We start from the raw sequence: 23,504 nt of genomic DNA, 5'->3' as shown, positions 1-23,504 counted from the left end.
TTAAGTAAGGGTTGCCCCTAGGGGTATAAAGCCCACACTTTGGGAGTACCTGCACATGGTAAGTACCTCCTGTAGGTTTGGAGAAGACGGAGCAGAGGAACAGCACAGGTACACACATGGGAGACAGTGGTGCCTGTGAGAGTCGGCTGCAGCTCTGCTGAAATCAGGTGGGCTGCAGGACACCACCTCAAGCATCTGCACTGTGATATAAAGAAAGAGTAGCTGTTCTGGACAGTAAACCTGTGTTCAAATCTTGGATCTACCAGTGATTTGACCCAAGCAAATTAACTTACCCCTGTGGGTCTTAGCTTTTTCTTAATATAGGGATGATAATACTATCATAAAGAGTTCTTCTAAGGAAAGTGCCCGGCCTGTACCACATGTTTCATAAATGTTGGTTTGTTTCTACTAATAAGAAGTCCAAAAAAACTTAAACTAAAGTTTATTTTATCTGAGGAATTGAGTCTGTCAGCAGTTATTCTGTTTAATAATTTCTCTATCTAAATGATTTTTAAATTATTATTTAAATAATATGGGACTAAGGTGCTATTTTCTTTCACAGGTTACCCAAGAGATTTCAGATGAAACAAGAGTTTTCCGCTTATTAGGATCAGACAGGTAATAGTTTGGTTATTTTATTACCAAAGGAGCTCAGCGATTATATTTTTAATTGTACTGTCAACCTCTCACTGTGTTTCACACAAAACTTCTTTCAGTATATTTGTTTTATCAACGTAACATTGGTTTATAACATTATGTTTCACATGTACATTATATTTCTACTTCTGTATTCCCCATAGTGTACTCATCACTAAAAATTTAGTTTCCTTCCATCACCGTAAAATTAATCTCCTTTACCCATTCGCTCTCCCTCTGCCCCTACCTCTTCCCCTTGGTAGCCACTCAGTATCTGTGTGTTTGTTTTTGTTTGGTTTGTTCATTTATTTATTTTTGTGTGTGTCAAATAAAACTCCAAATCATTGAGAAATTTCCCCATATCTTTATTGAGAAATATTTTAGTCAATTACACATTTTTCTCAGTGTGAGGATCGTGATTCCAGAGATAGTTAAACTCAGACAAGACAAAATTTGTTAATATAGGTGTTTATGTCCTTATTACCATGGCATATTCCAGGCTCTTTTGTTGTTGCTGTTTTTGTCTTTTTAGGGCCGCACCTGTGGTGTATAGAGGTTCCCAGGCTAGGGATAGCTGCCGGCCTATGCCACATCCACAGCAACGTAGGATCCAAGCCGCATCTGCAACCTACTCCACAGCTCATGGCAACACCGGATCCTTAACCCATTGAGCAAGGCCAGGGATCAAACCTGCATCCTCATGGATACTAGTCAGATTTGTTAACCACTGAGCTATGATGGGAACTCCTGTCTTAATTTTTAAAGTGATTTTTAAAATCATATTGTTTAAATATAAGTATTAGTGTCTAGGAGAAAAAACTAAGTATGTCAGAATATTAATAATGGTAAACTCTGGGCAGTTGAATTATATGGGTAATTTTATTTTCCCCTTGTCTTTTCTGTCATGCATAACTTAAGTGTCTGTTACTTTTTTGTTGTTTTCATTTCAAAAGTAATATGCTGTCATAGGAAATTCATACACTAGAAGAGTATAGAGTATTTATGCAACTTCCAGCCCCCACCTCCACTTCCCTTCTAGACATTTTTCTCTGAATGGGTATATTGTTTTTTTATTTTGTTCTCATACCTGTTTTCTCCAGTATGTAGATCCTATAACACGACGCTTGTTTGGTTTTTCTTCCTATTGGTCCTTTCATTGAACTCTTTCCCCACCCTTGTTCCAGAGACAAGGGAGATGGCCCCATTTCATACTTTTTTAAACTATTTCTTTTCAAATACCTTGAACAACAGTGTAAGTGGGTGTCTCTTAAAATCTTGTTTTATTCTCTCACTCTATCTTCCATCCCCTTCTGTGAGTGTATATTCTAAAGCTTATTATTATATCTTTGCTGGCAAATATGAGTAAGTAAATTTTAGCTGGAATGAGACTATCCTGAAAGTCTTCAGTATTTTATATTCATAAATTCATCAATTCTTATTCAGTTCTGTTTTTAAGCTACAAAATGTAGAGCTGAATTTGTGCATCTCTGATCTCTGTGTAATCTCATGTGAATGTGAACAATGATATTCCTTCCTGGTTTGATGTTAGTGCTTGAAGATGAAATCTCTGATTTTACTCCTTTAACAAGACTTTTGTTTTGGTTTAATTGCAGGGTTGTCGTTTTGGAAAGCAGGCCAACAGAAAATCCTACTGCACACAGCAATCTTTACATCTTGGCTGGACATGAAAATAGTTACTAAGCAACAGAAACTGGTCTCAAATGACAGGAAAATCAATACACACCCCATTGAAAGCAAAGATGTCTTAAGGAAATTCAGTACAAACTACAGTATCATTTGCTTTAATTTGTTATGGGTTTTATCTCAAATGATCTGTACTTTACAATATTTTCTGTAGCTGGAAACAGCTAGTCTATCTCTTGCCACTGTGTGGTGGTTATATCAAGTTTGCTTAATAAAAGCTATGAGACAAATAGTCCTCTAGTTCTAGGAAACACAGTCTTTTTAAAAAAAAAAATAATGTTTGTAACAAGGGTGCCATGATATTTTTAGGTAGCAACTCGTGATTATCTTCAGAGAGAGGAATTTAGTGACAGTTTTCTCATTTTATACCATGTTTTATTCCTTCTTAATGAACATAATTTGATAAAGAAATTATCAGATAAGCCTTTCACTTTTACATTGGCCATTCTGTATGTTTTTGTAAAATAGAATATTTAATCCTTATTTATTAATCTCTTGCTGGAGTGGTGTAATGTATCTAACTTTTAGTAAAGGAGGGTTGCAGAGCAGCTTAAATTTTTTTATAATGTATAAAAACTTTGTTTACCTTTTAAGACTAGTACTTTGAAGCGTTAAAGGCTATGTTTGGAGGTTCAATACATACATGCAGTTTTATTTAACACAAGTATTTTGTAATATAATATCATCCAGAATTGCCTTAAAAGGGAGTTACATGTTTTCAACTACTCATAGTTGTTAGGGGGGGTCATGTAGAAAATATTGATGATGGTTGAAATTGTTAGAAGAAGTATGTATGTCTAGATGTTACTATCGTGTGTATGTATTCTCGACAAGCAGTATAATACACCTGTGATTTTTTTTTTCTTTACATTAGGGATAATGCTTAAGAAATTAATCTTCATATATATTATCATCCCTAATGTAGGAGGGAAAAGTACTTAACTGCCCATGATATGTATTTTACTTATACTATACCAGAGGGGGAACTGTAAAGTAACTACACGTGTATTCTTGGGTTTTTCACATATATAAGTATTCATTTTGAGTAGTTGTAAGAAAAAAAATCTTTAAATGAAATTTAATTCCTGATGGGATAGTATTATAAAAGCCAGTATTTTAAAAATAAGAAAGGATAGGGCCATTGTTGAGTTTTCTTCCTTTCTGCTATTGTTAGCATTCAAAATTAAAGTGTCACTTTGGTACCTCTTGTCTTAACATTTACTGAGACCAGTTACTATTGAGATGATTAACACAGGTTGGCAGTAGCAAACTGTAGAGGCATTTTGAGCAATTCCTTCAGAGGAAGACAGTATAACTATCTCATTCAATCTTTGGCGATCCTGTATAGTAGGTATTATCATCATCTCCATTTTTCAGATAAGGAGAGAGGGGGGTTAGCAAGGTTAAGAGAGTTACCCAATTCACACAGCAAGTTAGTGGTTGAGCCAGACCATGAGTCTTGTGACTCTGTTCTTTTCACTATGCAATATGCAAACAATAAAATGTTATACAAATGAAATATAAAGTATTGTCCTTTAAAAATGCACATGATTTCAGTAAGTGTGTCGCTGTTCATTTTGGGTATTTTAAATGGGGCCTCTGAACTGAAGGACACTAAATACAATAGATGGCAGGGGACCATTCTCAAAACAGGAAATAGTTACATTCTGGATCAAAAGACCAGTATCCTCCTCCTCTTAGTGAATTTTGGCAGCCAGCTCTCCCCATCCTAACAGTACTGGAAGAGTCTTCTCTGTGCCATCTGGCCAGTGCAAGTGGAAAGACCTAAAGAGGTCCTGACATCAAGGGTGTTCTAAACTGCTCAACTAGATAACTCTACAGTGAAAATCATAATGTGCCCACCACCCCATGCATGAATCCAGGACTTGGAATTAGTCTTTTAGTCTTGTGCTATTAAAAATGATTAAACAACCAGGAGTTATAAAATATCTGAGGAAAGCCTCTAACATGAAAGAGGGAAAACAGTTAGGAAAGCACTGAAAGGAAACAGACTATGCAGCATGAAGAAAATGTGAAAAGTATCTTTGGGAGTTCCCGTCGTGGCACAGTGGTTAACGAATCCGACTAGGAACCATGAGGTTGCAGGTTCGGTCCCTGCCCTTGCTCAGTGGGTTAACGATCCGGTGTTGCTGTGAGCTGTGGTGTAGGTTGCAGACGTGGCTTGGATCCCGCGTTGCTGTGGCTCTGGCGTAGGCTGGCGGCTACAGCTCCGATTCGATCCCTAGCCTGGGAACCTCCATATGCCGTGGGAGCGGCCCAAAGAAATAGCAAAAAGACAAAAAAAAAAGAAAAAAGAAAAAAAAAAGTATCTTTAAAAAGATGTTGCAACTATGAATCAAGAATAGGATACTTTTAAAAGGCCTTTCAATAAACAGAGCTCTTAAAAAAATATAGCATGGCTGAATAATTTAGTAAATGATATAGAGTATAATGTTTATGAAATTTCTCAGAAAATAAAAAGAAATGGAGATATTGGGGGAAAAAAGTTAAGAAAATTAACAGCCCATGAGGCCCAATATCCATTCTCCCAGAGTTCTAGAAAGAACAGAAAACAGTATTTCAAGAAATAGTTCCAAGACTAAAGAAGTTTAGATTCTAGATTGAAAGAACACAGTAATGGGGGAAAAAAAAAAAAAACCTATACCAAAGCACATCATTATGAAATTTCAGGGATGTTGGGGTCAAAGAGAAGATCTGTTATGTTTCCAAAGAAAAGGAGCACATAATATACCAAAAGGAATAAGAATCAGAATAGCTTCACATTTCAGCAGAAACAGTGCCTCCGAAATTCTGAAAGCAATCTCCAAGCTAAAATTCTGGGTCCAGGAGTTCCCGTCGTGGCGCAGTGGTTAACGAATCCGACTAGGAACCATGAGGTTGCGGGTTCGGTCCCTGCCCTTGGTCAGTGGGTTAACGATCCGGCGTTGCTGTGAGCTGTGGTGTAGGTTGCAGACGCGGCTCGGATCCAGCATTGCTGTGGCTCTGGTGTAGGCCGGTGGCTACAGCTCCGATTCGACCCCTAGCCTGGGAACCTCCATATGCCGCGGGAGCGGCCCAAGAAATAGCAACAACAACAAAACAACAACAAAAAAGACAAGAGACCAAAAAAATAAATAAATAAATAAAATTCTGGGTCCAAATAAACTACTAATCAAATCTAAGGGTAAAATGAAGACATTTTTATTTGTACACGGTCTCACAAACTTTACCTCCATATGGTCTTTCTCAATAAACTACTAGAGAATGTGCTTCGTAAAAATAAGGGCATAAACCAAGCAAAATGAAGACGAAAGTGCAAAGACTAAGATTCAGCATAGGAGAGAGATGAAGAAATTCCCCGGATGACGGTGATGAGATATCCAAGGATGACATAACACCAAGCATACAGAATGTGGTGAAGCATATCAGAAGCTCCCAGAGAAAATTTTTTAGAAAGATTAAACTAATAAATGACCTGATGCACCTCCCAGACCCCCAAGAATTGGAGTGAGGGATTTGTGATATTAAAACGAAGTAAGGGGAAGGGTCAACATAAAGTTGTGTTATTGAAGTCCTTGCTGTGTAGACAATAGCAGCTTGATTCCACCAGGTCTTCTAAGAAGCTCTGTGATAGTTCCCACAGTTGTCTCCTGAAAGACAAATGGCTGGATCTTTTATCTAGGCTCACTCCTCACTGGTTGAGCTGCCACTGAGGCATTACCTCCTAAAGCACCAAGTTGCAGCCTACTCCTGGGCCAAGTGTCAGAGAACATCCTAAGACACAAAGCTGAGAGAGTGGGAAATAAATGAGCTCAAATAGAACTATCCACTGCCTCTATGGCTGAAATCGGAAGTGGGTGGAGCAGAGTTCCTGTTGTGGCTCAGCAAGTTACAATCCCACCTAAGTATCCATGAGAACATGGGTTCAATCCCTGGCCCCACTCAGTAGGTTAAGGATACAGCATTGCCATGAGCTGTGGTGTAGGTCACAGACATGGCTTAGTTCCCGTGTTGCTATGGCTGTCGTGTAGGCTGGCAGCTACAGCTCCAATTGGACCCCTAACTTGGGAAACTGATGCAGGTGTGGTCCTGAAAAGCAAAAAAAAAGGGGGGGTTGGGTGGGTGGAAGGATTCAATTAGTGATGATATTGTTTCTAAGCAAAAACTTACCTATGGTTGAAATCAAGTAAAAAACTGGAAACTGTTAACTCCAGGAAAGCAAAATATTGTATAGGAAAGAAAAGGTAAGCTAGGACCAGTGGTTGAATGCCATAATAATGTGAACAGTAAATAATAATCAAAATGACAACATGATCATATTGAAAGAGTGTATAGTGTTGTGGAGCTGAGGTAGAAAAGCTATCTAAATCCTCATCTCTACAGTGGGAAATCAACTGATAATACCTTAAAAATTAAAAATCAAGAAATAGCTTATTTAGAGATATGAAAATAAAATAATCTGCTTTAACCCACTGTGCCACTTGTGGGAACTCCATAAATTCTATTGAAAATTTATATAAATCAATAGTGGAAAATCAAATGAATCTAGACTGCTACTTTACTCAAACAAAAATAAATACCAAATAGATTATAAAAATCAAAAATATATAAAACTAATGCTTTTAAAATAAAACATCTCCATGAACTTAGTGTAAGCAAAGATTCTGACTATAAAAGGAAAAGTTGTTAAAATTGACTTAATAAAATTAAGATGTTCTGTTCATCTAGGGACATCTTTATACAAGATGAAAAGATAAGCCACAAAACAGAAAAGAGCCTTGCATTATATGTATCCACAAAAAGACATGCCCAAATTTAAAGAACTAAGGCAGACAACCCAAAGGAAAAGTGGGCAAAGGATTCTGAACAAGCTCTCCACAAAAGGTAATAACCAAATAGTCAATAAATGAGGGTGGAGAAACTGAAACACTTGCACATTGCTAGTAGGGATGGTGCAACACTTTGTAAGAGTTTGTCAGTTTCTTAAAAATGTTAAATATAGATTCATCATTTGACCTAGCAATTCCACTCCTAGGTATTTGCCCAAGAGAAAACATGTTCACACAAAGACTGGTATACAAGTTTCTATAGTATCATTATTCATAATGGCCTAAAAGTGCAAGCAACCAAAATATCCACCAACTGGTAATTAAATAAATGCAGCATATCCTTGTGTGGAATACTATTCAGCAATGAAAATGAACAAAAGTACTGATCCATGCTACAATGTGGATGAACCCCCCAAATATGTTAAGTGTGAAAGAAACCAGTCACAAAAAGATGACCTATTGTAACCATTCCATTTATATGAACTGTCCAGAAAAGTAAACCTCCAGAGAGAGAAAGTAGACTAGTGGTTGCATAAGGCAGAGGTGAAGAATGGAGAGGGTCATAAAGTTTCTTTTTGAGGTGATAGAGATATTTTTAAATGAGATCGTGAGTGATAGTTGCTCTGTAAACTTACTAAAAATCACTTATTTACACACTTAAAATGACTGAATTTTGTGGTATGTAAGACAGACCTCGTAAAACCAAGCAGAAAAGAGAACATCCACAGGGTCAGTAAACACTTGAAAAAGTATAACTTCATTAGTTCCAGGGAAATACAAATTAAAACAATAATGCTGCTACAAAATAAAACCATAATACAGTCCTATTACACATCCCCCAGAAAAACTAAAATGTAACCAGAGGACAATCTTAAGTTTTGAGAGGGGTATGGACCAACCAGAACTCTCATACCTGTTTATTGGAGTGTAAATAGGTACAATACCCTTGAAAAACTAAAGGTGAACATACACATACATTATAAGCTAGCGTTTCCAATCATAGGTCTGCACCTAAAAGGCATGATCATCAATAGACATAAAAGACTGTGCACTACACCATTATTCACAGTTGCCAAAATTCAGAAATAACCCAAATGTCTACCAACAGTAGAAAGGATAAATAAGTTGTGGTATATTCATAGCTCAAAATATTACAGAACCATCCAGAAGAATAAACTACTGACAACAACATGGATTTCAATCCTTAAGAAATATAAGGTTCTTTGTAAGAATCCAAACATTCAAAGGATGCTGTAAGATTTCACCTAAAGGAAGTCAAGGACAGACAAACTATGGTTAGAAATCAGGATGATGGTTACCTTTAAGGAGGAATGAAGGAATATGGTTGAGACGGAGCATGAGGGGATGCTTTTGAAGTGCTAGAAGTGTTTTTTCACTTCTCAGCAAACTTCACACTCATGATTAATGCATTTTTTTTCTGTATGTACTTATACTTCAGTTAAAACATTTATTAGAATCTGGGCCAAGACCAGTAATGGGGAGAAATATTATCTAATTATCCTATGATATCCTATTTTACAAATGAGAAGATGAAAGGTTAGTCATTGTCATACCCTGGGTTCTCTAGAAGCAAACAGCAAGATGGAATTAGAAGTGCAGGAGATTTATTGGGGGAAATACCTGTGTGAAGAATCAGTGAGCAGGGTAAGCAGGGAGACTCAGCACAGATCTGACACGTGTGAGATGAGAAAAGGAGGAAGGAGGACTGGATAGAGCGACAGGCTGCAGTGCAGCTCTGAGAACATCTTGGCCAGTTGATGGGGGCGGTACTCCAGAGCAGAGACTGCCCACTAGAGGAATCCATTGTTGGAAAGGAATGGCTTCGGTTTCAAATCCCTGCAGAACTCAGTCCTGAGCTGGGAGTGGCCCAGGGAAAGCTTGGCCAATGCTAAGGTGAATTCTGAAAGTTAACTAATTTCTTGTAGCAGGTTCTCTCTCAAAGGGAGATCTGACCAACGCACATCTACAGCTGCCACACTCACACATGAAGTTAGTGGGAAAGTTGGGATGAATCCCAGGTCCATCTGTCTGTCTGAATCCAGACAGTCCCTTTCTGACTGCTTATATGGAGACCTATCAAGTGTAGCTTAAGTATATAGAAAACCATTAAACAACGCACATCTCTAAAGCACAGTATTTGGAAATGTAAAGATGGGAGGAGAGGGCATTCCAGGCAGAGGAAATTGTATCCAAAATAAACATAATTGAGGGTTAAACTCCTGTCTCAGGGTTCTTTGGCTGTCCTTTGGTTATGATGGATTAAAGAAGCTGAAGAACTGGGCTCAGCGAAGACCTAGGAGCAGCAGTCAGTGGAGAGTCCCTCTGGGCACTCGAATCTACTCCAAAAGCACTGTGTTCCTTCATGCAAGATTCAGTTCCCGGGAAAGGAACCCACTTAACCTAGGTTTGGTCATTCCTGAGTCACAGAGGGTATGTTACCTTGAATGATAGTCCCGCTGAAGCAGAAACCCAAAGCAGGAGGAGGAATAGATGCCGGGCTTTTGACAAGAAGGAGAAAAATATGCTGGGCTGATAAAAGTAACAGATGTCCTGCACAGTTATAAAATGCCACTTGGTGAAGCTTAAAAAAAAAAAAAATTCACCACGTGTGAGTGGAATGGTTCATTAAGTCATTATGATCATCAACCACAAGTTCTTTCCTCAGTAATTTTGGTAAGTGTAAGATTTAGCCCATTCTAAAGATGACATTAAAGTGGGGGTATATGACTTCATTCTGGTCATGTTTCTCAAATCTAAATCTTCCTGGATTGGTTACTTCATTGTGGTTATCTTGTGATGACTAGAGGACACAGAATCCAGTGATCCGTGTTAACCACCAAGAACCAGGGCATCCCAGGCATTTGATGTTTAAATGCTCCATATAAAGCACTGACTCTGAATCAAGATTCAAATAACATAACTATTTCTCAGTTTAGGTTTCTGAAAACCCATACTGGATACCCATGTCCACTTAAATTCCTTAAAGTCCAGTTCCACAGTCTCCTCTAGGATGCCACAGCCTCTTGCATAGCCTTGATTAAAGCTTCTGTTACTATATAATAGGTAGGTATTTCTATTATCTCTTAAGGATGAGGAACAATAACACTTATGCTTGCATCCCCAGCACTGAACGGTTCCTGACATGTAGTAGGTGGGTAATAAATATTTGCTAAATCAAACTACAATAGGATGCACATTGTGAGTCAGTAATGAAGTAATTTATTCATGAGTATAACTCTAAGAAAACTTTTCTTTGACTCTTAAGAGTCCAGCCCTTGCAAAATGCAGATACATTACAAAAACCTTCCAGGTTTCTGAAAGTGAGGAAAGTAGTGCGAGTAAATTATTTTAGAATATTGAACCTGGATATCTAGGCTCAGGGTCTAAGCAGCAAATTATTTAAAAACATCGAGCCTAGGTATCTAGGCTCCGAATCTAGGATCAGTCAGGGTCTAGGCAACAAAACAGGAAAGCAGAGTAGGCATTTTACTTGGGGAGAATTAAAACAATGAACATAGGGAAATATTACACAGAGGACAGAAAGAGCAAATTAGGACACTCAGAAAACTCAGAACAACTGCAAGAAGCAGCTACCACCAATAGGGATAGAGAAATAAAAGGGTAACTTTGGGGATTATTAGAACCTGGGGGCTCAGAGAAGATCCACAATACCGAAGCTCTGACCTTGGGGAGATGCCTCTGTACAGTTGCCACCAGCTCATCAGGGGCAGGGTCCCATGAAGCTGGGCTCAGACCCTGAGGAGGAGCTGCTGCTGGCTCCTCTGAAGGTATGTAATAAGGCTGGTTCTGGAAGGGCTAAAAGCAGCTGGATCTAGGGAGAACTTCCATAGTTAAGGAATAGCAAGAAACAAGAAGGAAGTTTTTTCTCCTCCTCCTCTCCATTCTCCCAGTGTCTCCAGTCGGTCCAAATGAACTGGAATGGATGCTGGGAAATACAGCGTGCAGACTTCTAGCCCCAGCACAACAAACCAGAAGATAAAAAGGGTTCATTTGGAGCTGAAAGACATTAATTAGGCAAATAATACACCTAGTTCATTGTTTGACCTAAATTGTTATGTAGGAACCCTTTCAATATGGTCCTTAAAGAGGGAATAAATAATATGCCATGTAAAACAAGGCAAAAGGCAAGAATGTTACTTATTATATCTGTGTCATACTCCCTTAGTGACTTATTTTCTTATATCATTAAAGTTGGAATTTTAAAGGCACTAAATGTCTAACTGCTTTACATCCATTTCGCTGTGCCTCTTTATCTAAACAGAACTTTTTAGGAAGACTTAATAAGGGAAGTCTCATGTGATATTTACTGGCAACTAATGTCTAAATAAATTATCATTAATATTATTATTTGTCTTTTGCCTTTTCTACAGCCACACCCGTGGCATATGGAGGTTCCCAGGCTAGGGGTCCAATCGGAGCTGTAGCCACTGGCCTGTGCCAGAAACACAGCAACACGGGATCCGAGTTGTGTCTGCCACCTACACCACAGCTCACGGCAATGCCGGATCCTTAACCCACTGAGCAAGGCCAGGGATCGAACCTGCAACCTCATGGTTCCTAGTTGGATTCGTTAACCCAATGAGCTACCACGGGAACTCCATCTAAATAAATTCTCTGCAGATTAGTTTTTCCTTGTATTTCCACATAATTCTCTGTATCCTATACCACTAAGTTTTAGAATAGCAAGTTAGAAATTTTCAAAGCCAAATGCTCTGAGGGCTCTTCCTCCTGACTGATTCCAGACCCCCAGAGGCTGGGGAGCCTGGTGTGGGGCTCAGAACTCACTCCTGTGGGAGAACCTCTGCCATAGAATTACTTTCCAGCTTGTGGGTCATCCACATAGAAGATGGGGGATTTGATTATATCTTAGAAGCACCCCCTCTTACCATCTTATTGTGGTTTCTTTGTCTTTGGATGTAGAATATCTTCTTTTGGTAGGTTCCAGGCTTTTTTTGCCAAACCGTTCACCTGTTAGTTGTGATTCTGGTGTTTTCGTGAAAGGAGGTGAGCTCAAGTCCTTCTACTCCACGTCTTGTCTCCTTTCTCAAAGAGAAAGTTTTAGTATCTGGTAAAGCAACAATAAATAGTCTTGACATATATCTTGCAATTAATGAAATATCACCTAATCCATTCTGATTAGCCAAATACTAATACTCAGATAGTCTGCTCTTTCATTGTGGTACCCATAAATTCGAATGATAAACTGCTCTCAGCCTTTGAAAATGCACATGTATTCTGATTTCTTGCCCATGGCATATCCTTTGAGAAAGCCTTCCAACATTCTGCTTAACTCAGCATGTTCAATCCCCTACTATGGGTATGGCAGACTTGGAGCAATACAAACAGAAATAAAACAAAGTCAGCAGCTCAGTGAGCACAAAGCCTAATTTGAGACAGACAATAGGCCAAATGGCTCTAATACCTGGCCAACTGGCAGTGTAGTGGTGATCACTTCCAGCCTGAAGATCTGGTAAGGATTTTTGTGCAATGTGGCATTAGACCTCACTCTTAAAGTTGGTTCCACTTTTCCTTTGGAGACAAGCTGAAGAATGCTTTGCCAATGTTATCTCAATAGTCTTCATTTTTATCGAGCATACTGTGGTTCCCATTACATTAAAAGCTAAATCTTGTTTTCCCAACTAAAAATAGAGTGTCTGTGTGTGTGTGTTTGTGTAATTAACACAAATGTACTCTCCTTTATCAAACTGTCTCTTCTTGATTTTAAGATAGTAATGATGGGAAAGAGACCACAAAAAACTTGCAGAAATCTTTTAATTCTTGGCATTTCCACAACTCTTCAAAATGCAAATAACTTAAAATAATATAGTACCACACTTTTTACTTGTTTCTATTAAAACTTGTCACACTGTGTTCTAATTATATTCTCTCTTCCCCTCTAGAATTAATGTCTGAGAACAAGGATTGCATGTTAATTCAAATTTGTTTCTACAGTATATTACAGGAAACAGTTACTCAATAACTGTTTCTACTTCTATTACTATCTATTTCCCAAGGGAGACTATCAAAATACTTAAGTAATCCACAAAACCTTAACTCTTCTGTCACTTACTGTGTCATGATTTTACTGAGTCCCCGCTTAATGGCAGCCCTTGTGATACAGGAAAGAGCACTTCTCCCCCCATCACTCTGGTGTCCTTTGGTGTCCTTTTCTTCCCAAAGTGTTATTTTATACTCCTTCAAAGGACTAGGACATTCCTGCCTTCTCCTTTCCATTCCTCACCAAATCCTGCTCTCAAGAGTATTTATGGCAATGTGATACTAACAGAGCTAGATGGTGAGTATGCACCTCACTCTCCTTTTAGCAGAGAAGAGAGGCTGAGAGAAGGTAATCAATTGCTCAGGATCATACAGTGAGTTGTAAGGATATGGGATTTGAACTCAGACCTCTTAAGGTCCAAATGAGCACTCTTTCTAACATATGCTGTGGTCCTGTATTAATATGCCATTTATAGCCTAAATAGCACTCCTCTTTAAGAGATTTGCCTTCTCTCCAGGTCAGAGCTTAAGATAAAATGTTAACATGGAATTTTATGTTCAATAGGATATTACAGAGGGTCACAGAGCTCTTCTGAGGTTCCTAAAATTGTATCATCCAGCTTAATCATCCCTTAATAAATCCTTCAATTAGCTGAAGTGGCTTCTGTGGTTGGAAAGTAAGATCCCAGTCCACAAATCAAAACCACAATGAGATATAACCTCACACCCATCAGTAAGACTACTATGAAAGAGAGAGACAGAGAAAGAGAGAGGGGAAAGAGGAGGGGGGAGGCAAGGAAGAAAAAAAAGGAAAGAGAGGGAGGGAGGGAAGGATGGAAGAAAGGAAGGAAGGAAGATGTTGGTAAGAAAAGGATATGGGAAAGTGGGAACTCTGTGTACTGTTGGTGGGAATATAAAATGATGTAGTTGCTATGGAAAACAGCATGGTGGGTCCTCAAAAATTAATAATAAAATTACCAGAGTTCCCTTGTGGTACAGTGGGTTAAGGATCTAGCATTGTCACTGCAGCAGCCTGGGTTGACAGCTGTGATACGGTATTCTAGTTCTGCAAGATATTATCACTGGACAAAACTTGGAAAAAAGTTTATGAGATTTCTATGTGCTCTCTCTTACAGCTGTGTGTGAATCTACAATAACCTCAAATTAAAAAGATTCATTTTTTAAAAAAAGACCTTAAAAAAAATCCCAGACCAATACATGAAGTAACTTCCCTGGTTTTACACAACCAAAAAGGGTAGAACCCAGAGATGAAACCAGGTCTGACTGGTCCTCCATCACAAGCTGTCTCCTTTCTCAGAAAAGCATCCCTTGGGCAGCATGAAGTTATGGAAAAGTGTGCTCTGCCAGTGTGAAGTGCTGTTTAGTGTTATTTAGTTAAGTATTCTTTAGTTCTCTGAGTGACAAAAAAAGATGTTTTTCCTTGATTGGTAGGTGCTAAGTGAATCTGTATGTTTACATATGTTGTCAGTAAAGTATGGAATACATCTTAGTGTAAATGAAATTCCCACCTGAACAGAAAACAGTGTGCAGAGATGATTAGCATCCTAACAATAAAAGCTACTACGGTTATAACACTCACTGAATCCTCACAACTTTAAGCGACAGTTAATTTCTAGGCTGCAGATGACACAAATGAAGCCTAGGGAAGCTGAGTAACTTGCCTCACAGATGGTTCATAGCAGAGCTGGATTTGATCCCAGGCAGTCTGGCTCCAGAGTTCATTCTCTTACTGGGAACATCAGGTCAGATGATACCGTAGAAAAATAAATATGTTGCTGTTGAAGGGGAAGGACCTATTATTTAGAGGGAATATTGTTTAAATTTGTATTTTTCACAAGGACCAATGCATGGGTTCATTTTAGATGCCTCACAGTATCTCACTACTAATATCTGACAATGAGCTACTCTTATGAAAACTATTTACAAGAATAGGATTTCTCCATGTGATCATAACTATGATCTTCATTTAATCCTTTGCATGAATGCAGCTTAAAGATGACTTTATGAAACCATTTAGAGCTTTTGGATCAACAGACACCTAAAAATACAATGGTTGGCATGGGAAATATATCTAGGGTGACAGAGGTTTCTCTTTGTACAAAGAGTTATTTCAACCCCAATGAATAGCATCATACAGTTTCTATAAAGAGGGGAAAGTTGAGAAGACTGAGAGTGTTAACTCCATTCAAGAAATGTATGCATTTCTAGGAGTTCCCGTTGTGGTCCAGTGGGTAACGAACCCAGCTAGTAACCATGAGGATATGGGTTCGATCCCTGACCTGGCTCAGTGAGCTAAGGATCTAGCGTTGCTGTGGTGTGGTGTAGGCCAGCGGTTACAGCTCCGATGTGACCCCTAGCCTGGGAACCTCCATATGCCACTTGTGGGTCTCTCAGCAGACAGAAAAAAAAAAAGTATGCATTTCTAAAACAATCCGAATGAAAAGAATCTTACTTTTAAGAATATTTTTAAAATGTACATAGTTTCTATTTCCTGTCCTCTCCTCCTCTCCTCTGCCTCCACCTTGTCACACCTGTGACTATTCGCTTTGATATTGGGTTTTCTCAAGGCAGATTTACATTTCTTTAACCATGTAATTAAAACTATCTAATGGGAAGCCACATTACAGTACAACAGGTGGAAAGAATACAACTCAGAATTGAGATCGAGGTTCTGGGCCTGTTTTTTGCCTAGAACGAATTTGGTTTTTGACTCTCAAAAAGTCATTTTGATTTTCTCTGTTCCCTCAAATGCCAGATGTGTCCTCTCTCCTTCACAGAACCTCTGGAGTGTTTTCAAAAGCAACAAGTACATTGTAAACTCTAGCCCTCTAAGTTCACCTGTCTAGTTTCCTTCAGGGAATACACTCACTGGGAGAAGAGGCATGAGAGCAGGCTCTGCACGTTGATACCATGTTTGATCTCAGGAAAGTCTCCTCTCAGTCCCCAGAACCCAGCATGGTATCTGACCAACGTCACCACCCAGCAAATGTCTGCTTTCCAAACAGCTCTTTCTGTGTCACAGCTTTAAGTTGAAGTTCAGAAAGTAATTAATGTCATTTATTGTCTCATACATTTTTTTGGAAATTTACCTTTTCTTCCCCCTAAGGAAATTTTCCTTTTTCCCAAGAATATAATGATTCAGGAATCATAAGTGCACAGAAATGTACACAGATCACTTATGATTTAAGTGTGGTTAGCAATCCTCTGTCCAAAGTGTAAGAGATGTACACACTTTGAGGTTTGGAGACGTATTTCCTAAAGAAGGATCACCATATACACTGCCTCACCAGCTGATGGCCCAGAGACAACAACATAGAACCCCTCGGGTTTTGTGCTAATATTTGCTAAGCATTTAGGTTCATTGGCAAAAGTATGGGTGGTTGTTTTAAAATCTGAAAAAGCAAAAGAGTATTGATGTTGTTAAAGGGAGGCTCAGAAACAAAGAAAGCTTTTAGAAAAGGGGCTTTAAAAGAATGGCTTGCCGCAGATAAAATGCAAAGAGTATTATTTCTTTAAAGGGAAAAATACACAAAAAAATAACTAAGGTTATGTTAATTCGGGATAAAAACACTTTATTCTGTTTTCAGCTGGGCCCACATACAATGTAAAGGATAATAGGCTTTTATTTTATTTAAACTGATTTTCCATTATTTCCATTAATGTACCTTTTATATGGCCAGATAAAGAGGGAAAGTTATTTGCATGCCTAGTTTTGTAGCATGTAAGCAGTAACTGGTTAGGAAGAACTTGACTTGAAACCTGGCTCCTCTTTAGGCTGTTCACAAGGTGTTCTTAGTTGTTCTAACTCCATTCACCACCACCAGAAACAGCTTTGGAAACAGGTGGAATTGGTGTGAACTCTGCTATCAGCCCTGGATAGCTGAGTGGTCATGTCTCTATGGACCAAACTTTCAGAGGCTCAGTTTCTTCTTTAATAAAATGGAGGAGTTAAAAATTCTAACCAATTAACAAATCTGGCTGTATAAGACTGTTATAAAGATTAGAGATAATGTGGATACTGAGCCTGAAACAGAAATACCCCTAGATGGTAGTTATTAACTATTTTCTCTGTGTGCCCTGGAAACAATTTCTAAATCCACTTAAAGCAGCAAAAGTAAAGTATTTCCTCAAGCAGCTGAATAGTGTCCTTTTAAGATCACAGTGACTAAGCTCCCTTATCCTTACAGGAAACATAATAGGGTAGGGGGGAGCTTCAAGAACTGCCCTGGGTTCAGCACTCAGATAAGGCCTCAGTGTTATGCCCAACCTCACAGAAGTTTGCTCTTCAGAGGTGGAAGCTGCACACAGATGACACTGCTGTACCACTGTAATAAGGAAGCATACTGATAAGACTTACCCTCCTGGCAACCTAAAAAAAAAGAAGAAGGGTACTATATTGTGCATTTTAAGTACTCTGGGTCAACTCCAGTGTCCTATAATTAACTCAAAAATTCTGAAAACCACCCTATTGTTTTAGGCAGTATTTGCAAACAGGAGCAAAAGTTCTGGAGTTCAGAATGCCCTCGTTCCAATCCCCACTTCAAAACTCACTAGCTTTGTGTCCTTAGACACATTACTTATCCATTCTAAAACTCACTTCCCTCATCTGAAACTCAGGACAATACTGATGCCTATCTCCTAGGGTTGTTGTAAGGCTCATACATGAAATATTCTTAGCATAATGCCTGCCATGAAGTAAGCACTAGTTAAATAATTACTGTAGTTGTTGTTGTTTAGGCAATAATAATTCTCCTGCACGAGATCAAATACCAGTAAGAAGGTAGAAATCCTGGTCTCTGACTCTAAATCCCAGGCTCTTTCTCTTACCATGTGTTACTCTACTAAATATTTATTGCTTCCTTAAATGATTAAAATACCACAGTACTATTTGTGTTCTCCAGGGGCACTGAAGTGTTCTAATTATGCAAAGGTACAAATCAAAAATCGCTGTAAGTGGAAAATAATATTGTTGTTTCACTGTTCTTTGCACTTGCTTAAGAAAAAGAACCCCACATATCAGATCATTTCTCAGTCTCCCAAGAACTTTACTTCCCAAGAGTTACAATTCTTTGATGTCAAAACCAATTTTAGTCCTGCCAGCTGCAAGGACTGCCAGTGATTCAATGGTGTAGAGGCCATAGTATCTTTTCTGTTTGGGGCCAAATGGTGACATCAAATATTTGCCTCCCTTTCAAAGTTGTTCTCTCATATTTTGCTCCAATTTCCTCCAAACAAAACAAGTGGTGCAGCTGCACATCCTGCCAGCTTTCTGGTTTACTGCTTAGTTAAGCATAAATAACTGTACACTTGCTCCCTACTTTACCCCTGAACTTGGCACAGCTCCAGGCTCCTTGGGTACTGAACCTTGTGGAGTCCATAAAGTTAATTTTCCAGACTAACTTTAGCCTGGAATGAACTTCAGAAAGGGTAGTGCGGAAAAAAATTCACATTGACTTCCCATCTTATTTAAAAATAATGTTTTAAATTGTCAAATAGAAACATTCACCAACATAGACCATATTCTAGGCCATAAAACAAACCTCAACACATTTCAGAGGATTTAAATCACTCAAAAGGATTTCTCTGAAAATAATGGAATTTTTTTATGTTTACTTTAATTACTCAATGAATTTTATTACATTTATAGTTGTACAACAATCATCACAACCAAATTTTATAACACTTCCATCCAAACCCTCAGTGCATTCCCCCCACCCCCCCAACCTGTCTCATTTGGAAACCGTAAGTTTTTCAAAGTCTGTGAGGTTTTTTTTTTAATATTCAGATAATTTAATATAAAAGGAAAAATATGTGAGTTAGTATCTTGAAAACAATGGAATTAAACTAGAAATCAATAATAGAAAGATACCTGGAAAATCTGTAAAAAACAAAAAAAAAAAACAGTTGGAAATTAAACAACATAGTTCAAAATAACCCATGGGTCAAACAGGAAGTCACAGGAGAAATTAAAAAATATTTTGAGGAGTTCCCATCGTGGCACAGTGGTTAACAAATATGACTAGGAACCATGAGGTTGCGGGTTCGGTCCCTGCCCTTGCTCAGTGGGTTAACGATCCGGCGTTGCCGTGAGCTGTGGTGTAGGTTGCAGATGCGGCTCGGATCCCGCATTGCTGTGGCTCTGGCGTAGGCCAGTGGCTACAGCTCCAATTGGACCCCTAGCCTGGGAACCTCCATATGCCGTGGGAGCGGCCCAAGAAATAGCAACAACAGCAACAACAAAAGACAAAAGACAAAAAAAAAAAAAAAAAAAAAAAATGCCCATAAATTTAAATAGCTAGATGAAATATACAAATTCCATTAGACACAAACTAGTAAAGCTCACTCAAGAAAAAACAGATATCATGAATAGTCCTATATTTTGATAAATAAATAGAATTATAATTAAAAACATTTCAATAATAAAAGTTTCAGGAAGAATTTGTTTTGGCAAATTCTACCAAATATTTAAGGAATACATAATACCAATTTAATTTAAACTTCTCCATAAGATAAAGGTTAAAGAAGCAGTTACAGACACATTTTATGAAATCAACATTACCTTGATACCTAAACCACACAAAGACATGAAAATAAAACTATAGATGAATGTCTCTCAGAAACAATGTAAAAATACTCAATAAGATATTATTAATCAATTCCAGCAATGTATCAAAAAGATAGAATATCATAACCAAGTTGGATTTATCCCAGGAATGTAAGCTTGTTTCAAAATTTTAAAATCAATTTATTTTATCAATAGACTAAACAAGAAGTCATATTATTATCTCTATATATGTAGAAAAGTATTCAACAAAATATACCATGCATTCATTATTAAAAACAAAACCAAAAAACCCACCTTTCAGCAAATTACAATTAAAGAGAACTTTCTCAATGTAATAAAGGGCTTCTGTGTTAGTTCTATATTGCTGTGTAACAAGCCCAAAACATAAATGTCAAGCAGTTATTGTCTCACAATTTCTGGAGGCTGGAAATCTAGGTATGACTTATCTAGGTATCTCTAAATCAAGGTGTCCCACAAAAGTGAATTTATATTGTTAGCTGGGGCTACAATCTCATCCAAACAAAGACTTACGGAAACAGAGATGGTGATAGGGAGATCCACTTCCAAGCTCACACACAAGGTTGTTGGCAGGACTCAATTCTTCACAGAATACTGGATTGAGTCTTCTTGGCTTCCTCAATTCCTTGCCATAGGGCATCTCACAACATGGCACCTGGATTCCCTCAGAGGAAGTGAGTGAGAGAGTACAAGAGTACTCAAGGCAGAAATCATAGTCTCTTCATAACCAAATCCCAGAAGTGATATTCCATTATGTTAAACATACTTTATTCCTTAGAAGCAAGTCACTAGGTCAAGCCTACACTGAATGGCAGTGGAGTATACAAAGGCATGACTACCATGAGGTAGGGATCATTAAGGGCCATCTCAGAGGTTGCCTACCACGACCTCTACGAAGAAATCTAGTTAGCATCATACCTAATGGTGCAAGACTGAATGTTTTCCTCCTAAAATCACTAATAAGGATGTCTGCTCTCACCACTTCTATTTGCTACTACACTGGAGGACATACCAAGTGCAATAAGGCAGGAAAAACAAAGAAAAAGCATTCCAGTTACGAAAAACAAAAACTGCTTCTATTTGCAGATGACATGATTGTCCAAAAAAAAAAAAAAAAACCACAAGGAACTTAAAAAACCCTTCTAGAATCTATAAGTGAGAAAACATACAGGTGGCAAATTAGCATTTGAAAAACTGCTCAATGTTAGTCATTAGGTAACTGCAAATTAAAATCACAAGTGACCATCATCCACTTATTAGAACGGCTGAATCAAAAGAACTGAATACCGGAGTTCCTGTAGTGGCGCAGTGGTTAACAAATCCGACTAGGAACCATGAGGTTGTGGGTTCGGTCCCTGCCCTTGCTCAGTGGGTTAACGATCAGGTGTTGCTGTGAGCTGTGGTGTAGGTCGCAGACTCGGCTCGTATCCCGCGTTGCTGTGGCTCTGGCGTAGGCTGGCAGCTACAGCTCCGATTCGACCCCTAGGCTGGGAACCTCCATATGCCGTGGGAGCAGCCCAAGAAATAGCAAAAAGACAAAAAAAAAAAAAAAAAAAAAAAAAACTGAATACCAATTGCTGGCAAAGACACAGAGTAATTGGAACATTGTGGGCAGGAATGTAAAATGGTAGTTACTTTGGAAAACATTTTAGCAGTCATTTACAATAACATATACTTAACATATGACCCAGCAGTACTCCTCCTAAGTATTATCTTCCCAAGAGAAACAAAAACATATGTTCAAACCAAAGACCATGCATGAATGTTTAGAGTGGCTTAGTTTATACTCTCCAAAGCTGGAAACAACTCAAATGTTCTTCAATTGGGGTTAACAAACTATGGCTTATCCATACAGTGGAATACTACTCACTAATAAAAAGTAACAAACTGCTGATAAATGCAGCAACGTGGATGAATCTCCAATACATTATATTGAATGAAAGCTGCTTAGCCTCAAAAGGCTACATAATATATATTTCCATTTATATGACATCTGGAAGAGGCATAAAAACAGAAAACACATGAGTGGTTGCTGTTTAGAAACAATTTCTGGGAGGTTCACAGACCACCTTTAGCCCATCCCTGGACCCCATCTATATGCCACTCCATTTTCAAAGCAGCCACCAATCTCTCTCCTTCCACCTTCATCCTGAACCCTATCTTGATTTACATTTAGTGGTATTCTGCTTGGCACAGGACTGGTACTTGTGTCATAGGCGGTATGCTAATTTTCCCTCCTCAGGTATTGCTTCTAGGGCTAACATCATCTCAGTGCTAGGCATATGTAACAAGACAGAAGATAAAGTTTTGAGGCAATCTGCCCAGAGACAAATTACCTTATTTCACGATTTCCCCAGGTCCATTAACTTTCCACCATTGTGCTCAGACCTGACAAGTAGAAGCCAGTTGGGAGAAGGATGGAAATGTGGAACAGAAAACAGGGCAGGCTCCGTAAGCCTCTATTTCTCACATTATAAATCTCAGCTACAGTGCAAGTCAGCGGTCAAGGACCATATCCCCTCTGCCCCCACTCCTCCACCCAAGCTAGTGGGGGATAATTTCTGACTTTAACCAGTTTTACTCATCTTACCGCCCTCTTCCTCTTTTCCTCTCTCCCTTTTTTCCATTCATTCCTTTCTGGCGGCTACCGCATTGAGGTAGAAACTGCCTTCAAGGCGTTTACAGTCTGGTAGAGAATACCGGCGAGTAATCAGTTACACCGCAGCGAGGTACAGGCCGCGGGGGGGGGGGGGGGGGGGGGGCCTCCTGGCGCAGGCGTCTTCCCAGCCGACTTTGCCAGAGCTGCTTTCTCCACAACCTGCTGGAGTTTGCAATCTGAAGGCCTTCTCTCCCCGGCTGAGGAACTAGCAGGGACCCCTGCCCACGTTCAGAACAGCTCCTCCAGCGCGGCAAGGGCCGTCCACGCGGGCCCTCCGCCGTGGCCAAGATCGTGGCCGCTCCGGGAGGGAAGCCGGGGCGCGGCGGTCCCGCACAGGCCAGCCCGGGGCGGAGGCCCGTTCCCATAGGGATCGCGGGCGGGCCGGCGGCCACCCAGCCGGGGGAGAGTCTGCGAGGCGGGAGCGAGGTCAGGCCCGGCAGCCGCGGCGCTGTGAGTCCCGGGCGAGGAGGGAGACGCGAGCCCGGGCGCCACGTGGCGCCGTTCGAGGCTGCGCGGCGCGGGCCGGGACGCGGGTGGGAAGCCGGGAGGCGCTGGGGGCTTTTCTCAGTTGCGGCGGGGCGGAAGAGGTGGCCCGGGAGGCGGAGGGACCGCGCGGCCCGGCTCCTCGCTGGGCTCCGGACCAGCCCCGGGAGGTGCGGGGCTGTTGGGCGCGGGGCGAGCGCCTTGCCGGGCTCTCCCCCGTCCCGCCCGTCCTCGCCGCGCCCCGTCCTACTTACCCCGCCCCCGCCCCCGGGGAGCAGGGAGGTGTCTTCTTGCCGAAGGGAAATGAGACCCGATATTAGAACCAGGGAAGCCCTTAGCGGTCCTGGCCCTCCAGCCAGCTCAGGTGTCTTAGATCGGATAAACTTAACATTAAAAAAGATAGATTGTCTTACAACTCGATTCGTTTTGGGATGGCAGGTTACATTTTAACTTGCAGGGTATATAACAGACGATTAAACTTTGGGTTACCGGAGGCCGCTAACTCTCATCCTTGATCGAGTGGCCACGGCTGAGAGAAGAGGCTTTAAGG

At 39.8% G+C, this 23,504-nt stretch overlaps 3 protein-coding genes across 13 annotated transcripts in view; 2 read left to right on the top strand and 1 right to left on the bottom strand.

Moving 5' to 3' along the window:
• The window catches only part of MAP4K5 (mitogen-activated protein kinase kinase kinase kinase 5), a 133,178-nt gene extending 129,319 nt beyond the window's left edge, over positions 1–3,859 (top strand). For both annotated transcript variants that reach the window (XM_084980951.1, XM_084980952.1), the window contains 2 exons: positions 563–618; positions 2,250–3,859. In XM_084980951.1, coding sequence (XP_084837077.1) covers positions 563–618; positions 2,250–2,337 — 144 coding nt within the window. In that variant the 3' untranslated portion in view covers positions 2,338–3,859. The remainder of the gene's footprint in view (positions 1–562; positions 619–2,249) is intronic.
• Positions 3,860–5,519: 1,660 nt separating this feature from the next.
• Positions 5,520–23,463, bottom strand: LOC110262146 (uncharacterized). The gene is made up of 5 exons (XM_085014036.1): positions 23,458–23,463; positions 20,326–23,337; positions 14,891–15,022; positions 12,098–12,276; positions 5,520–5,990 (listed from the first exon to the last, which is right to left on the bottom strand). Exons 1-2 carry the CDS (start codon positions 23,461–23,463, stop codon positions 22,492–22,494), a joined length of 852 nt encoding a protein of 283 aa, XP_084870162.1. The 3' UTR covers positions 5,520–5,990; positions 12,098–12,276; positions 14,891–15,022; positions 20,326–22,491.
• CDKL1 (cyclin dependent kinase like 1) overlaps positions 22,376–23,504 on the top strand; it is a 65,757-nt gene continuing 64,628 nt past the window's right edge. For 3 of the 10 annotated variants that reach the window (XR_014818446.1, XM_021101459.2, XM_084980996.1), the window contains exon 1: positions 22,602–22,921. The gene's annotated coding sequence lies outside the window, so the exon portion shown is untranslated. Of the gene's footprint in view, positions 22,542–22,601; positions 22,922–23,002; positions 23,125–23,269; positions 23,413–23,504 lie in introns of those variants that run through there. The other 7 variants (XR_014818452.1, XM_021101467.2, XM_084980997.1 and 4 more) reach the window with 5 other exon arrangements.

Source organism: Sus scrofa, chromosome 1 (genome assembly GCF_054392235.1).
Source record: "Sus scrofa isolate SSC_HxYL_T2T_F1_AM1 chromosome 1, Sscrofa_HxYL_maternal_Yorkshire_Landrace_v2.0, whole genome shotgun sequence".
NCBI lineage: Eukaryota > Metazoa > Chordata > Mammalia > Artiodactyla > Suidae > Sus > Sus scrofa.
Note: the sequence above shows the minus strand (reverse complement) of the source record. Positions and strands in the feature narration are given on the sequence as shown.